The sequence below is a fragment of the Urtica dioica genome, chromosome 4, assembly GCF_054948205.1.
Source record: "Urtica dioica subsp. dioica isolate 48M chromosome 4, U.dioica_male_clone48M_v1_H2, whole genome shotgun sequence".
Lineage (NCBI taxonomy): Eukaryota > Viridiplantae > Streptophyta > Magnoliopsida > Rosales > Urticaceae > Urtica > Urtica dioica.
This window is the reverse complement of record NC_142759.1, coordinates 45,814,262-45,831,320: the sequence shown is the minus strand read 5'-3', so window position 1 is coordinate 45,831,320 and position 17,059 is coordinate 45,814,262. Positions and strand designations below refer to the sequence as shown.

At 45.4% G+C, this 17,059-nt stretch overlaps 2 protein-coding genes across 2 annotated transcripts; one reads left to right on the top strand and one right to left on the bottom strand.

Moving 5' to 3' along the window:
- Positions 1-10,274: 10,274 nt before the first annotated feature.
- Positions 10,275-12,872, top strand: LOC149401664 (uncharacterized). Its single transcript, XM_089610830.1, has 4 exons — positions 10,275-10,389; positions 10,460-10,644; positions 12,251-12,601; positions 12,831-12,872. Exons 1-4 carry the CDS (start codon positions 10,275-10,277, stop codon positions 12,870-12,872), a joined length of 693 nt encoding a protein of 230 aa, XP_089466956.1.
- A 144-nt stretch (positions 12,873-13,016) lies between these two features.
- On the bottom strand, positions 13,017-16,527 carry LOC149401663 (uncharacterized). Its single transcript, XM_089610829.1, has 5 exons — positions 16,209-16,527; positions 16,042-16,134; positions 13,912-14,033; positions 13,683-13,866; positions 13,017-13,025 (listed from the first exon to the last, which is right to left on the bottom strand). The coding sequence occupies exons 1-5, from the start codon at positions 16,491-16,493 to the stop codon at positions 13,017-13,019; spliced, it is 693 nt and encodes a 230-aa protein (XP_089466955.1). The 5' UTR covers positions 16,494-16,527.
- Positions 16,528-17,059: the final 532 nt, after the last annotated feature.

Genomic DNA, 17,059 nt, shown 5'->3' with positions numbered 1-17,059 from the left:
TGGAACGTCCCGATCAACGGATTTTGCTCCCTGACGTCTTGGTAGAACGCCTACGCAGTCTGATCGTAGCGAACTATGTTCGCTCCAGGGGTCCCAACACCAGCTCTCGCAGAAACGAGGCCAGTCGTTGGTCCCCGCTTCTTCCTCGGCATCTGCGGAGGATCACCTGAAGTAGACATCCTGCAAAATGAATTGTAGTTAGTATTTACTATTTACTATTTAATTAGTATTCGGCGACTATTCTCGGTAATCCAATCTCGTTACTATTCGAAATTTAGAGTGAATTGTTATGAAACTGAGAGTGATGAATTGTTAGAAATTTGAGAGTGAATCGTTAACATTTGAAAGATGTATTAATTTTGGAAAATGGTTAGAATTCGTTATATTATTGAAAGAATTAATTTTTGACAAATACGTATTATTCTATCGAGAATTTGGCAGAGTTTCCCCTAAAATATTGACTAACCAAAATCTGCAATTAAAAAAAAACACATATATAACCAACCAAGACAATCCTATTAACATACTAAATACTAAATCGAGCCTCCGTGGCTCGATCGCAATAAATTTTCAATATAATTACGTTAAATTTAACATGTTACTAACTCATTTTAAAATATATTCATATCTATTACTAATTAATCTAACTAAATATGTTACTAATTAACTAATTAACCAAATTTTCAACAAATTGCAATCAAATTTAACGAACAATTTAACTAAACATATATCCATAAAACTAATAAGCAGACGAAAAATAGTAAATTAACTTAACTAATTAAATCAAATAAACATTCAAATTTCAAATTCAATTTTAATTTCAATTTAAATAAACTACTAAATAACAATTATATAAAAATTGTCACTAACCTTCAAGATAACGATGTCGGGGTTAAGGCTGATTACGTCGGGGCTGGGCCGAGGGCGGTTCAATGGCGGTGGGTCGAGGCTGGGCCGAGGGAGGGCAGAGGTCGGGCCGGAGCAGGTCAGGCGGCGGCGGGGGCCGAGGACAGGAGGCGTATGACGGGTTGGGCGGGCCGGGGTCTCTACCAAACACATATACGATTCAGAAATTGCATGTATTTTAGACGATAGAGCTGTGAATATGGGGAAACTACTGAAACCCCGAGTACTGAGTAACAGAACAACTCAAAATGAAGCATGTGCTCGAGTGAACTCACCGCTGAAGGTATCCACTAGCCACTGTAATGGCGGGAGAGACGAGATTGGTGTGTCGCAGATATGGCTTCGTGGCGTTATGAACCCTCGCGAGGGAGTTCGGGGGGGAGCGGGTCGGCGAATCTGTCAACCGGCCGGAGCGGGTTGGCGTGCGCGGGGCGTGGACATGAGGCGTATGGCGGTTGGGCGGGCCGGGGCGGGTTGGGCGGTGGCTGGTCCAGGGGGCGGCGGGGCTGACTAGCAGAGAGAGAGAGAGAGTTAGACAGTGAGAGAGAGAATGAGAGATGGCCGGTGAGACAGAGAGAGAGGGGAACGTACCAGAGAGACAGCGGCGGAGCGGGGAGGGACGGCGGCGGGGAGAGCGGCGGAGCGGGGAGCAGAGAGAGAGAGAGAGTGAGAAGGTGAGAGAGAGTGAGAGAGAGAATGAGTGAAAAAAAAGAGGAAGCTCGGGTTAAAAATCCCAATTCATATTGGGTGCGACATTGTCGCACCTAATATTCATATTGGGTGCGACAATGTCGCACCCAGTATGAAATCTCATATCCAAAAAAATTTCGGAGGGATTTGGCTGAGAAGTTTAAATTTGAAACCTATTGGGTACGACATTTGTCGCACCTAATGGTATTAGGTGCGACAACTTCATATTAGGTGCGATAGTGTTGCACCGAATAACACTAAACATTAACCAAATTTTAGTCATCCGAATGAGTATCCGGTGCGACATGTCGCACCTAATATGGGCTTAGGTGCGACTATTAGGTGCGACATGTTGCACCTAATACCCTTCCGCACCCAATATGTTAATTTGTAGTAGTGTTAATCCTGAAATGAGACATATCATTTCATAGCTTACGTACTCTCATTTGAGAAAGTCAGAGCTCTAGATTCACTATGTGATATAGACAAGACATTGGTAAAATATTAAGTTATGAAGATGACATGAACAACTTTGTGAAGATCTCATAGATATGGAATTCATGTACAAGATTGCTGAAATACAATGTATATCACCTCATGCTTTATTCCTTGGAATGTGAATAAATGAACTGGCCAATGTCCAAATTGAGTCATGACTCTTTAGGATGAATCAATGTGACTTGTTAGCTCCTCGTCAATACGTTGTTTCTAACTTATTCACAAGTGACAAAGGAGTTGAGGAAATAACAACTAGAAGGGTAAAATGGTAATTTTGTAAATCCCGTCTAGTTGATGATATTCATGAAGGGTAAACATAGATAATATTGAATGGATCCACTCATCACAATTAAGTAGAATTCTTGAGTAGAAAATATATTCATTTGAACCGAGAGATTTTAGTGTCAACTCTTTAGTGGAGTTAGTTGACATTAAGCTAGAACTTGGAAAAGGTTTGTGAACTTTTGAGTCCAAGTATGCTAGCTCAAGCTTTGTTCATTTGGATCCATGAGGTCACTGTCACAAGTCATTAGAGTAGGATTAGTTAAACAAGAAAGCTAAGTCAAAACAAGTTCAAATGTTGAACTAGACAAGTTTTACGAAAATTGTCTAAAGGGTAATCTTGTCCTTTTGGCCTTGGGATTGAATTTCATTACATGGAATTTTATGTGAAAATTCTACATAGGCTTTTCTTATGTTGTCATGAACAAATAAAGAAACATCTAGAAGCATGTTCTAGAAGCTCTCAAAACCGTCCACCCCAAGAGAGAAAGAGAGTTTATTTTGTGCATTGATGTATGAAGATACTTGCCAAAAGAAAAAGAGGAACAAGTATTCTTTATGAGGAAATGAAGTGGGCGGCAAGAGAGATGCAAAACAAATGAGGAAACAAATCCAAGTATCTTGATGGCACATGTTGGACATCCAAGGGGGAGAAGAGGAAACAAGGATTTGCTCATGAATACCCCACCTCATTCACAATTCACAACACACAATTTTAGAGATTGAGAGCCTCTCTCTCTAGAACAAACCCGCCAATCTCTCTCTCTCTCTCTCTCTCTCTCTCTATCTCTCTTCTTGTTCTTTTGTTTTGGCACCTAGGTCCTCATTAGACCTAGCGTTTTGTTTTAGCTCTTTGGCTCCAAGACAAGTTCTTGAGTCATAGTGTTTAAAAGTGCCCACACACTAAATCCTAACCATACTCGAAAGACTCTAGTGGTAGAAACGTTCGTGGTTACTCACAGGTTCAAGACGACTAGTGGGAGGTGACCTGAGTGGGGAGACGAGCAATTCAACCTTCCTAAGGCTTCTTAATGCTCAAGCTCCATTCAAGGTTCGTACCGAGTGAAAACTCAAAGTAGTTTGAAATTTTTAAATTATACGCTCATGCATTTTGTCTAGGTAGTAAAAACGTTATACGAGTTTTTAAAGAAATTTTTATATTCCGCCGCTTGCTAGAGACGATAATATTTTCTTAAACCTAGATCTACTCCAACAATGATAGCATTTGTAGGGGAAATCTTTATCATCTTGTACCTCCTTGTTCTTGTTTTGTTGCGATTTCTTTGATTTTGGCTTGGATCTGCTCTTGTCATTCCTTCCACGTACATTCAAGCTTTCAGCTACAGGCTTCTTGACATATCTTGATTCTCTTTCATTTGCCTTCAACGCAGCTTGAACATCTTCCAATGAGAGTGATTCCTTCGCATATTTCATGGCTTCCACGAAGGTTGAGTAGGACTTTGGAAGCGCATTCAAAATCATGATGGCTTGGTCTTCATCATCGATTTTGATCTCGATGTTGGCAAGGTCAATGATCAGCCGATTGAACTCATCAAGGCTCTCTGATATTGGCTTGTCTTCAGACATCTTGAAGCCAAATAGCTTTCTCTTCAGGAGTACTCGATTGGATAGCGACTTCGTCATGTAGTAAGATTTAAGCTTTAGCCAGATTCAAGCGGCGGTGGTTTCTTTGGCGACTTCTCTCAGAACTCGATCGCCTAGGTGAAGAATCAACGTGTTGTACGCCAATTCTAGGGCTTCGTTCTTCTCGTCGGCGGACATTGAGACTGAAAATCCCTTCGCCTTCAAGAGCTATCGCGATCTTCAATTGGACGAGGAGCTTTCATTCTCTGTCGCCATAGACTGAAATCGCCTTTGCCGGCGAAGCGTTCCACCTTAATCTTTGCGAATCTCATTGATGATAACTGTAGGCTCTGATATCAACTGTTGCAGCTGTTATCGGTCGTTTTCGGGAAACCGGAACAAAAAAAACATTTTAGGTCGGGCGGGCTTCGCCGGCCGGATCGCCCGCAATGCCGGCCCGCGCGCGCGCGGCCTTTCCGGGCCCCCATCCCGCGCGCGCCTCGCTCTCACCCTCAGCCCATCGGCCCGCGCACGCTACTGCGCCCTGGGCCCTCCAGCCCGCACACGCACCAGCGCCCTGCTCCCTCGCCCGCACGCGTCCTGCTCATCCGGTCGCGCGCGAGCTACTTCCTTGCCCGCGTGCGCGTGTAGAGGCCAGGGGAGCAGAGCTCGCGGCCGAGGGAGCAGGGCGCGCATGCCCTACTCCCTCGCCTGCGTGCGTCCCTGCTCCCCCGGTCGTGCGTGCCCTGCTCCCTTGGCCGCACGGTCTGCTCCCCCGGCCTCCTACACGCTCGCGCCCCACGCCCGCCAGGTGCCAGCCGAGCCTCCCTCCACGTGCACCGGCGCACCCCTACAGAGGTGTCGGCCCAGTCGCGCGCCTCCGCGCCCGGCCGGGCCTCATGCCCGTGCGCACCCCCCGCCCTGGCCGAGGCTGCTGCCCGCGCGCACGCCGTGCCCGGCAATCCAATAGGCCCACATAGAGGCCGGCCCATGGCCTCCTCCAACCTCTATAAATACCAACCCCCTCTTCACTTTAGGGGGACCTTGAAAAAAATCTCTTTTGGGAGACAATTCTCTCTACCCTCACCAGTCTCTTGTGACGTTCCAAGAGTTCTCTCCTCCTCTCCAAGCTTGGCTCAGAAATCCAAGAACCTCCCTTGACAACTGGGAGCGCGTTCCAATTCTGAAACCCGAGTGTTCACAACGCACAAGCTGCGCCCTTGCTTCTTTACCCTTTAGTTAGAACTCTGAGCTACGAGTCAAGCGACCACTCTAAAGTCTTCAATAGAAGCTACGAGCCCGGTCCTTCTCTGAAGTCCTAAGTTCTCAACCTCCGAGTCCAAGATAGCCACAACCCCCACATTGAACTACGTTCTAACCTGATCTCGGACTACAGTTACGTAGGCAACCAACACTTGGCATAGTCACACCTCCCAAAACACACCTCTGGGTTTGGAAGGTGCAACTCGGTCTTCGAGTTCACACTTTGGCTCGGGCCCGATCACTTGATCTGGCCTTGGATCAAACCGTCCGAAGTTTTAAATCGTTGTTCATTTTCGTGCGACAATATTTTGGCGCTAGAAGGAGGGAACTTCCCGACTTATACAGCCCGAAATCCCTTCTACAATCATAGTCTCCCCTGGAACCACCCGTTCGTTCTGAGGGCGTGAACAACCCCGAGCGCATGGTGATGAGGAATCTCTCCACGACGGGAGTCATACCCCCTCACCATCCCCGCCTCAGGATAGCCAGGATAACCGCATCCTTAAGATGGAGGAGAAGCTCCACCAACTAAGGGCGGCCAATGCAAGGTACCATTGCCAACTGGCGGGTAAGGGACCTATTCAAGATGTTCCTCAAGGGGAACCTGAAGACCTCATAGATGAAGGACATGAATATGATCCTGACTACGAAGGTTTGGAAATTTCGGCAGATATCGAGACTTCACTCACTAAAGACGGGGAACTCCCCGTAGAGATTGAAGACGGTCCTTCAAATCCACCACCCATGAATATGGTAATACATGTTTCCTCCCAAGAGGAGACTTCCCGACGTTCAGCCCATGACCGACTTGGTCAAAGAGGAAATGTCAGGGAATGCCAAGCAACTCGGCGAGTGAGGCGTGTTACTCAAAAATCACGCCCATGTGCCGCTAACCTAGACCTAAGGGATCATATTACTTTTGTCAATGGTTCACACAAGAAGAGTAGTAGTCTTTACTTATATACATTTGATGTAATAAAGTCTCACGAAGACTCTTGCTTGTAACTGCTGAATTATTAATAAAAGTTGAAACGTTCATTCATTCTTCTTTGTCTGTTTGAAGCTTTATGATAAACTATAGTCTTTAGTCCTTAAAATAACCTAACAAAATACGAAGAGACAAATTTAGATTTGCATGAACACACTCTTCATGGTTGGCTTAAAACAATATATTCGCAATCTAAAGATCAAAGGACTATTGATCTCAATACAATTGTTAGGAGAATCTATGATATCTGGTTATGGGGCATAGAGAGTTAGAGACTCTTTATTCTTTTAAGTATCTTTTGAAGGTACTGAATTGACCAGTGCACTTCTAGAGACAGAAGAAGAACAAACCATTTAACCTCTTATGTCTCGAAGTCACTACGTATGAATTGCATCATGCTTACCTCAATCCTAAAATGAGACATGTCATTTCATAGCTTACGTATTCTCGTTTGAGAAAGTCAGAGTTTAGATTCACTATGTGCTTCTTAACAGGACCTATTGGTGAAGTACTAAGTTGTGAAGATGTTATGAGTAACTTTGTGAAGATCTCATAGATATGGAATTCATATACAAGATTACTTAAATGCAATGTATATCACCTCATGCTTTGTTCCTTGGAATGTGAATAAATGAACAGGCCAGTGTCCAAATCGAGACATGACTCTTTTGGATGAATCAATGTGACTTGTTAGCTCCTCGTCAATACATTGTTTTTAACTTATTCACAAGCGACAAAGGATTTGAGGAAATAATAGCTAGAAGGGTAAAATGGTAATTTTGTAAATCTCATCTAGCTGATGATATTCATGAAGGGTAAACATAGATAATATTCAGTGGATACACTCATCACAATTAAGTTGAATTCTTGAGTAGAAAATAATTTCATTTGAACCGAGAGATTCTCAATGTCAACTCTTTAGTGGAGTTAGTTGACATAAAGCTAAACTTGGAAAAAGTTTGTGAACTTTTGAGTCCAAGTATGTTAGCTCAAGCTTTGTTCATTTGGATCCACGAGGTCATTGTCACAAGTCATTTCGAGTAGGATTAGTTAAACTAGAAGCTAAGTAAAAACAAGAACCAGACAAGTTTTACAAAAATTGTCTAAAGGGTATTTTTGTCTTTTTGGACATAGGATGAAATGAATGTCAAGAAATATGTTTTTTTGACATTGTCATATGATGACAATAAATGTATCACATGGCCATGTTAGTGTAATTGGGCCTTGAGGATTAATTTCATTTCATGGAATTTTACTTGAAGATTCTTAATGGGGTCTTCTTATGTTGTGATGAACAAATGAAGAAACATCTAGAAGCTCCTTCTAGATTCCCCTTGCTCATCCAACATAGATAGAGAAAGGAGTTTATTTTGTGCTTTGATGTATGAAGATACTTGCCAAAAGAAAAAGAGGAAACAAATTTCCTCTATGAGGAAAGTGTAATGGGCGGCCAACAAACGGAGAGCAAAAGAGGAAACAAATCCAAGGGCTTCTAGAAGCTTGCCTTGGACGTGTGGAATGAGAAAGGAGAGCAAATATTTGCTCATGAATATGTGATATTATATGGAAAAGAGGAAACTACCTTTTGAAGGTAATTCTTCTCCTATAAATAGAGCCATTATTCTCATTGTTTCTCATCCCATAATTTTGAGCTCTCTCTCTCTCTAGAAAGCCGCCCTCTCTCTCTCTCTCTAGTTGCTTGTTTTTGTTTTGGGACCTAGGTCCACATTTGACCTAGAGTTTGGTTTTAGCTCTTCGACTCTGAGATTTGTTCTTGAGTCGTCGTGTTTAAAAGTGCCCACACACTAAATCCTTCTTACCTCGAGTGATTCACGTGATAGAAACTTTTGGAGTTACTCGAATTCCCAAGAACGAAGAAAGACGAGCTGCGTGGGGAGATGAGCGATTCAACCTCCACAAGCTTCTCAACGATCAAGCTACGTAAAGGTTAGTAAACTTGTAATTTCTCTTAGATACTTTTAATTTAAAATAAACATGTGCTTGCTCTTTGTCTAGGTTAGTAAAAATCGTTTTTACTTGTTTTAAAGAAATTTTTTATTTTCGTCGCTTGAAGAAGCATTAAACTTTTCTTAATCCTAGATATATTTCAACAATTACCGCCCAACAAAACAGTCGTGACGAAGACCTACGAGAGAGGTTGAGTTCCCACTAGGGCAACAATCTTGCAGCCCCCATCATTGGGAATCCCAGCATGGCACAAGGGTCGAATGAAAGGCGTCAGCTGACTCCTCTCGAACAGGGAGTGACTCCGAACACTGGCCTCGATTTCGTCACCATGATTCACAATCTTCGCAATGAAGTACGTGATCTACGTGAAGGCGGCCTGGCCGGTGATACATACAACATTCCTCGCCATTCACTGCCCGAATTCTGGTTGAGGTATGCACGGAAAACTTCAAACTCCCGAACCTACCTCTCTACACTGGGAATACCGACCCCACTTACCACATCCAATACTACGAAACTTGGATGACGATCCAAGGTGTTGCACGTGGGGCTCTATGCCAATCTCTTAGTCTTACCCTCACCGGACCCAGTTTTGAGTGGTTTAAGAATTTAAGACCAGGAAGCATCCAATCGTTCAAAGACCTGAAGGACTTGTTCCTCGCACGATTTACTACATCGATGGTTCAAAAGAAAACCAAGATGTACTTATGGTCAAACAGGCAAGAGAATAACTAGTCCTTGAGACAATATCCCACTCGATTCACCGCGGAGTCAAACAAGGTCGACCGTTTCGACTACAGTGACGCAGTTACAGCAATCATTGAGGGCTTGCGCACTTGAGACTTCCTAAAGTCCATCGTAGGTAGAGTCCCATCTACAATGGCCAAGTTAATGAACCAATCTAAGACTTTCATGGGGGTTGAAGATTACCTCGATGGCCGCATGAGCAATAACCAAAGCTCTCGCCGTCGAGACGAGCCCGGCAACGAGCATGGCAACCCCAGAAAGAAAGTGAACAAAGGAGGTCAGGCTTTGGATAGCCGACCCCCTATGTCTCAGAAACCACGTCTTGCGAACAATTTCCAAGATTATTCACAATTCACTCCACTGAACGCCCCGGTGGATCGAATCTACGTTGTGGAGCGTGACAAGCTCACCACTCCAACTTCAATGAAAGGAGACCCCGTATCTCGCGACCGGTCCCGTTATTGTGAATTTCACCAAGATTATGGTGATTTGACCGCTCAGTGCTTCGCGCTCAAACGGCAAATTGAAGCATTGATTCAAAGAGGCAAGCTTAAAGAGTTCGTTCTCCGAATGATAAGTGCTGCGGTCCCCACCACTAACGAGCAACAGCCCGGGAAAGATGGAGGAACCAACAATAATGCTGACCATGCTATGGTCACAGCCATAGCCGAAACAACTCCACGTCATTGCCACCATACTGGGTGGTCCGCAAGATGGAGATTCGGCCCGACAAAGAAAAAAGCTCCTGAGGGTTGCCTCTCAAGAACGCCTTGCCGAGTAGGTTAACCTCACCTATGAGGAACCTCCGTTTGTACCATACGAGACAATACAATTCACCAATGAGGAATCTAAGCGAGTTGTGCATCCACACAATGACGCAATAGTCCTCAAAGCCCAAGTGGCTAACAACTTGGTGAAAAGGGTCCTTATTGATAACGGCAGCGCAGCCGATATAATCTTTAAGACTACCCTAGAGCGCATGAAGCTCGGGGGGCTACGCCATGTCCCAACCCAGACACCTTTGTTTGGGTTCAAGGGAGAAAATGCCATGACCGAAGGAATCATCAATTTACCAATCACCTTCGGAACTGCCGGTGGTATTGAAGTCGTACACATGATCCCTTTTCTTGTGGTTGACCAGGAGTCACCCTACAATGTTATCATTAGACGATCCACATTGAACAGACTAAGGGCCATCACGTCCATATATCACCTACTAGTGAAATTCCCTACCGAAGAAGGAATTGGCGTCATGGCTGGAGATCAAACACAAGCGAGGATATGCTACGTCCAAGGTGTGGATGGCAAGCCCGATGAAAAAGGGCTAACACGATCTACCGACTGGAAGATGACTACCCGTGTGACCAAGCCCGATGAGATCGGGAGGTTGAAAGTTGACACCCCCGATGATCTCACTTCGGTCATTCTCAACGAAGTTAAACCTGACCACATTGTGAAGATCGGTACACAGCTCCATCTCGCCATCAAATCTCAACTCATGTCCTTCCTTCGGGAGTTTATGGATCCATACAGACATGCCTGGAATAGACCCCGATGTGATAGTTCACCGGTTGAACGACGACAAAAATGTCGCCGAAAAAGTACTAGCTAGATGCGCGTTCAATCCTGAACGATACCTGGCAATAAACGAAGAGGTTGAAAAACTTCTCTCCACTGGCTTCATACGAGAAGCCAAATACCCCAAGTGGGTGGCCAACGTGGTCATGGTTAAAAAGCCTAATGGGAAGTGGCGCATTTGTATAGACTACAAAGATCTTAACAAAGCATGCCCAAAAGATTGCTTTCCACTTTCATGCATCGAACAACTGGTCGACGCCACGGCCGGACATGAGCTACTAAGTTTCATGGACGCCTATTCCGGTTACAACCAGATACGAATGCATGAGCCCGATCAGATACAGACAACTTTCATCACTGGTCGAGGTCTCTACTGCTACAAGGTCATGCCTTTAGGCCTATCTTCTACGTGAGCAAAGCCTTACTCGACGCCAAGACGCATTATACGGAGATATAAAAACTTTCTCTCGCTCTCCTCGTAGCCGCCAAAAAGCTACGCCCCTATTTCCAAGCTCACCCTATTGCGGTCCGAACAGGACACCCAATCGTTAAAGCTCTTCAAAAGGGAACATCAACTCGTATGGCGATATGGTCCCAAGAATTGAGCGAGTATGGAATTGAGTTCCACCCGAGACCGGCAATAAAGGCTCAAGCCCTAGCTGATTTCGTGGCAGAATTCTCCTACACTCCCGACATGGGAAGAGCGGAAGATTACTCGGCCAACGACTTGTCGGCTCGAAAGAGAAAGATTGACCCTACGGGTCCCATTTGGGAATTACACGTAGACGGAGCATCCAACGCTCAAGGGGCCGGTGACGGCGTAATTTTGACCAATCCCGATCGGGAAAAGTTACGCTACGCCATCCACTACGGATTCCAAGCCTCCAACAATGAGGCCGAGTACGAAGCGCTCATTGTGGGATTAGAGCTCGCTAAAAAGCTCAACGTACAAAATTTACGGATACACTGTGACTCGCAGTTGATCGTAAATCAGGTCAAGGGCGATTGCATCGCCAAAGAGCCTAACATGATTGCCTACCTGGCAAAGACAAATGCCAAGCTCGACGCCTTCTCTTGGTTTGAAATCATCAAGATCCCAAGAGAAGAGAACACCAGGCTGATGCTCTCGCTCACCTCGGTTATGGCATCACCGAAGACGGGTTAGGAACTATCCCGGTCGAGTCTCTCTCGTGACCATCCGTCTCATGGGACGAGGTTGGAACGATCGAGAATACTGCTCATCCGACTTGGATGACTCCGGTTACAGACTTCTTGTGAGGAGGGATATTCCTTAGGCAGCATTTCTGGCCCACAATGAAGAAGGACGCCTACAATTAGGCGAGAAAGTGCGACGAGTGTCAACGTTTCTCTAACGTTCCACGGCAACCACCATCTCCCTTAGGCAGCATCATCGTGCAACGTTCCTTTGCAAAATGGGGCGTAGACATAATCGACAAGCTTCCCAAAGCTCCGAGATAGTACGAATACGCCATCATCGTTATCGACTACTTCACTAAGTGGGTCGAAGCCGAGCCTCTAGGCAGAATCACCGAGGCCAATACAACAAACTTCATCTAGAAGTCTATCATATGCCGACACGGCATCCCAACATCAATTGTGACCGACAATGGTGCACAATTCGACAACGCCCGAGTTAGAGAGATCTGCACCCAACTAGGGATTAGCAAGACATTCTCATCCCCGCGACATCCACAGGCTAATGGCCAAGTGGAAGCTGTCAACAAGACGATCAAGAAAAATCTCAAAAAGAAGCTCGAGGGCAAGAAGGGTGCTTGGGCTGAAGACCTGCCATTCATCCTATGGGCCTACCGGACAACTACTCGAAACGCCACTGGAGAGACCCCATTCTCCCTAGCTTACGGGGTTGACGCGGTGGTCCCTGTAGAAACCGAGGTCCCCACTTACCGAGTCAACACTTTCGACGAGGAAGAAAACAACGAGGCCATGCGCCTTGAATTGGATCTAATCGATGAGAAAATATTTGAAGCTCTCACTCGACTCACCGCACAAAAGCGCAAAGTCGAGAAGTTCTACAACGCCAAAGCCAAGAGGCGAGACTTCACCGTCGGCAGCCTTGTACTCAGACGCGTGTTCCAAAACACCCAGGTACAAGACGCCGGTGTCTTTGGCCCGCATTGGGAAGGACCGTATAGAGTTCGCCAAGTCATACATGACGGAACCTATTACATCGAACACACGGACGGGACCCTAATCTGACATCCTAGGAACGCCGAACCCTTGAGGCAGTACTACCAGTGACAAACACTTCCCTCGTTTATTACTTTAATTTCCCAAATTCAATAAGGTCCACGCGCCAATGATTGAGGAGTTTATCTCTTTGCAGTAATAATAAAGTTTGAGGTTTATCTCTTTTTTCGAAAATCCACTTTATCAAGTTTTAGTCATCAAGGCACGACCTGTAAATTAAAACTCGGGGGCTAGTGATTCGTACGACGTACATTAAAAAATACAAAGCCCAAGGAACAAAATTTTAAGTCCCCTACATGCAAACGGGAATAAGGACTTAAAAGAGCCAAAATCGGCATTCAAAAATATTCGACCTAACTCGAGACACCTTCGGTTGCCAAATGGCACGAAGCAAAAGTCATTGGGCCACTCCTGACGCAACGGCCAAATTTGAGCCATGCCTTCGATCGCCAAATAGCACGAAGCAAGATTTCCAAATACACACTTAAGTTCCCCGCACAGACACGGGAATAAGGACTTAAAAAGCTCAAACCTCGATGGCCCTTCGAGCATACGGGTTTGAGTAAAACCGTCGGCCTAACCCGGCGTGCCGTAAGTCGCGTAAAGGTACAAGTGAAAGTCATTGGGCTACTCCCAACGCATGTAAGTCGTGTAAAGGCACTACCTCAAACCCCAACGGCTAAATCTAAGCCACACATTTGGTCACCAATGGCACGAAACACACGGGTTTGAGTAAAATCTTCGGCCTAACCCGGTGTGCCGTAAGTCGCATAAAGGCGCAGGTAAAGGTGATTGGGCCACTCCCACCACCACGGCCAAATCTGAGCCACACATTCGGTCGCCAAATGGTACAAATCAAAAGTCGATGGACCATACATGGCACAACGGCCGAACCTGAGCCACATTTTCGGTTGCCAAATGGCACGAAACAAAAGTCGTTGGGCCATACCCACGCAACGGCCAAACCTAAGCCACATTTCCGGTCGTCAAATGGCACGAAACAAATGTCGTTGGGCCACACCCGGTGCATCGGCCTAATCTGAGCCACAGCTTCGGTCGCCAAGTGGCACGGAGCAAAGTCATTGGGCCACTCCCAATGAAATAGCCAAAATTTGGCACGCAAAACCGTCGGCCTAACCCGACACACCAATATCACCATTCAAGATGGGCCAACTTACCACAGCGAGTTGCCCCCTAGCAATAAAAGCTGAGCGATGCCTAACCAGGCATAAACGTCGCCCACCTCGAATGCTAAGTGACGACGAGTCATAACACTAGACGAGTGGAGACATAATCCCGCCTATGGACACAAACTTGTCAAAACTATTGACAAGGTTACAAGCCCTTTGGGACATGCTATGGCAGCTCGAGTAAGAGTCACGTACAAGCAAAATTGCTCAGACAATCAACAAAGAGATAGCATTCAACTTGAAGGAAAAAAGATTCTCATAATTAAAAGAGCGACCGCTCTAAACAAGTCCCACAAATATGCGCTAAATGCAAGTGCGCTAAAAAGGGTAAAATCCTGAAAAAGAAAGGCAAGGCACTAAACATACGCGCTATGTAAATAAAAAAGCCACTCGGCTCATCAAGAGGGGAAACAAAGTATCAAAAAATTTGAAGGTAACCCCTCGAGTCTCGTTCTCAGCCGCGGTCGCCTCTCGACACTCCATCGCCCCGGTTCTACGGGCCTCCACTAGTACAAAAAACAGCATTGGGTGCGACTTTTTTCGCACCCAAAGGTCGAAAGTCGCACCCATTGATACCTTTAGGTGCGACTTTAGGTGCGACAAAGTCGCACCCGAAAGTTCGCACCTAAAGGTCATGGGTGCGACTAGTCGCACCCGAAGGTCATGATTTTTAGGTGCAACTTTTAGGTGCGGATATTCGCACCCATATTCGCACCCATAAGTCAGAAAAAATGTGCGAAAAAGTCCGCGCGAAAGCCATTGGGTGCGACTAGTCGCACCCATAAATTTGGCGGGTAGGCCAACGGGTGCGACTAGTCGCACCCAACTTCATTCGCGCCAAGTCTTTGGGTGCGACTAGTCGCACCCAAATTCATTCGCGCCAAGTCTGTGGGTGCGACTAGTCGCACCCGTTGGCCTACCCGCCAAATTTATGGGTGCGACTAGTCGCACCCGATAGCTATTTTTAAGTTTTTTTTTATTTGTTATTTAATATTTATTAATTAGAAATTAATTCATTACGAATTCTATAATTGTAATCAAATAACTAAATAGTTTATTAATTAGAAAATTCATTAATTAATATTTATAATCATAATAAAAACTAATCATTTGTTTTTCGATTATAATAATTATATAATGTACGACAAATAATTAAAATAAATGTTCATTCTTTTCCCTTTCCTTTTCCTCGGTTTGTAAACCAATCCTTGAACATTTTACTCCCTCTTCCGCCAAATCTTCCTCCAGAACTGCTGCTACCTCCTCGTCCACTTCCGCTCGTACGCTCACTGCCGCTCGTACGCTCTCGCTGGTAATCTGCTGAACCTGGCGGCGTCGTCTGAGCATCTGCCATTGAAACTGATGGCGGCGTTGTCTGATGCATAGGATGCATCTGAGGCGGCGGCGTCGTCTGAGGCATCTGTGGCATCATGCCGGGCGACATCTGCGGCATCTGTGGCATCGTGCCGGGCGACATCTGCGGCATCTGTGGCATCGTGCCGGACGACATCTGAGGCAAGGGCGAAAACTGCTGCGTGAACGCGAACATTTGTCGCTGCATCTCCTCCATCTGCTGTTGTTGTGCCGCCATAGCGAGTTGTTGTGCCGCCACCTGAGCTTGGAGCTCGCCAACCACTGGATCTGGAACGCGGAGCCGCGACGAGCCTGAGCCTGACAACGAGCTTTCGTCCTGAGCCTGAGCAATAGCCCAAGATGTTCTCGGGACCGTTGGACCTATTCCAACGTACCAATCTTGACGGTTCCCGAGAATTTCTAGCATCGCGTGCTCCTCTGCGGCGTCCTGGTCAAAGACTACGCCTTGCTCTTCTGCTTGTCGCTGAAGATCCGCCAGTAGAGTAACTATCCGCGCCTTTACACATAAAAAAATTATTAAAAATTAATTATTATGTAAGTAACGTACTCTTAATTATAACATATGACTTACATGTGCTCGTCTCGCCCAATCTGTCGTCCATTCACCTTTTCTATTATGGTGTTTTTGCTCCCACGTCGTTAACGCGGAGCCCAAAGTCCCATCATCCTTACTCTGTAATTGTTATGAAAATATAAGTACTGAATTTATTTCAACTTAAGTATTTCAAAATTAGAATAACTTACGTTCAAATGACGATGAGCCAAGAAAGAAAGAGATCCTTGAGTCGACCTCGTCTTCTTCTTCTTCGAATTCTCCTTGTTGCGAGTAGATTTTTTCTGCAAATAATTAATTTTGTCATTATTCAATCTGATAAAGATATTGTGATTTATTACAATCATACATTACGTACCTTCCAATCGTCAGTCGCGAACTCGTCTACCACCGCCTCCCAATCCTCTTTCTTATATCCCGGTGGTGTTTCCGCCTTAGCGTTTTCAGTGCTCCCACAAAACTCCAATCTGAACTTCTCTGATAGCTTGGACTTCTGGTTGCGTCGCCTGATCTTGGCATTCCGAATGATAGCCTGATCAATCGTATTCTGAAAGCAATCCGCAGGCAGATCCTCGCCGGTGTCAAGATCCGTGTACACAAATCTGAACTCGGAATGAAGTGCGCTCAAAATAGCAGCCAACATCTGTGGCGTCACTTCACTCCAATCACGAGTCGTAGGCGGGATATGTGCTTTCACCAAAGCACCGAGGCGGTTGTTAAATAGTCCAACTTTTTTATTTTCTTTCCTTATCTCTTGGTAGAATGTTTGGTTTATTGGGTCCCACTTGACCACCTTCGCACCCGGTACCCCCTGTGTTGCTCGCGCCGACGTCGAGCCGGTTGTTGGTCCCCTTGATTTCTTAGGACCTTGGGACTCAGGTTCCTGTGGCGGACCTTGAGAATCCGGTCTCTGTGGCGAATCTCCACCAGAACCTGAAGCGGTCGACATCCTATAAAATGAAAACAACATTTGTAAATTGACATCGTATAAAATAAAACAACATTTGTGAACATACATCACAAAACAAAAGGAAACAACATCATACAAAAACGTGGGTGACACCACGGATATATTTTATTATAAATCCTCACATATGGCGGAGGAAAACCGTGGTTACATAGATAGTTCTCATTCATCGTCATCACTACCTATATCAACATCAACATCAACATCAACATCTTCTCCCTCAAAAACGATGCATTCCTCAT

Coding starts and splice junctions, on each gene's coding strand:
- LOC149401664 (XM_089610830.1), top strand. CDS start 10,275: ATGACTACCCGTGTGACCAAGCCCGATGAGATCGGGAGGTTGAAAGTT. Junction 10,390..10,459: donor TGACCACATTGTGAAGATCG/GTACACAGCTCC, acceptor GGATCCATACAG/ACATGCCTGGAATAGACCCC. Junction 10,645..12,250: donor ACCCCAAGTGGGTGGCCAAC/GTGGTCATGGTT, acceptor GCTGTCAACAAG/ACGATCAAGAAAAATCTCAA.
- LOC149401663 (XM_089610829.1), bottom strand. CDS start 16,493: ATGTTGGCTGCTATTTTGAGCGCACTTCATTCCGAGTTCAGATTTGTG. Junction 16,135..16,208: donor TCGCGACTGACGATTGGAAG/GTACGTAATGTA, acceptor AATTATTTGCAG/AAAAAATCTACTCGCAACAA. Junction 14,034..16,041: donor TGGCTCATCGTCATTTGAAC/GTAAGTTATTCT, acceptor TTGTGTCCATAG/GCGGGATTATGTCTCCACTC.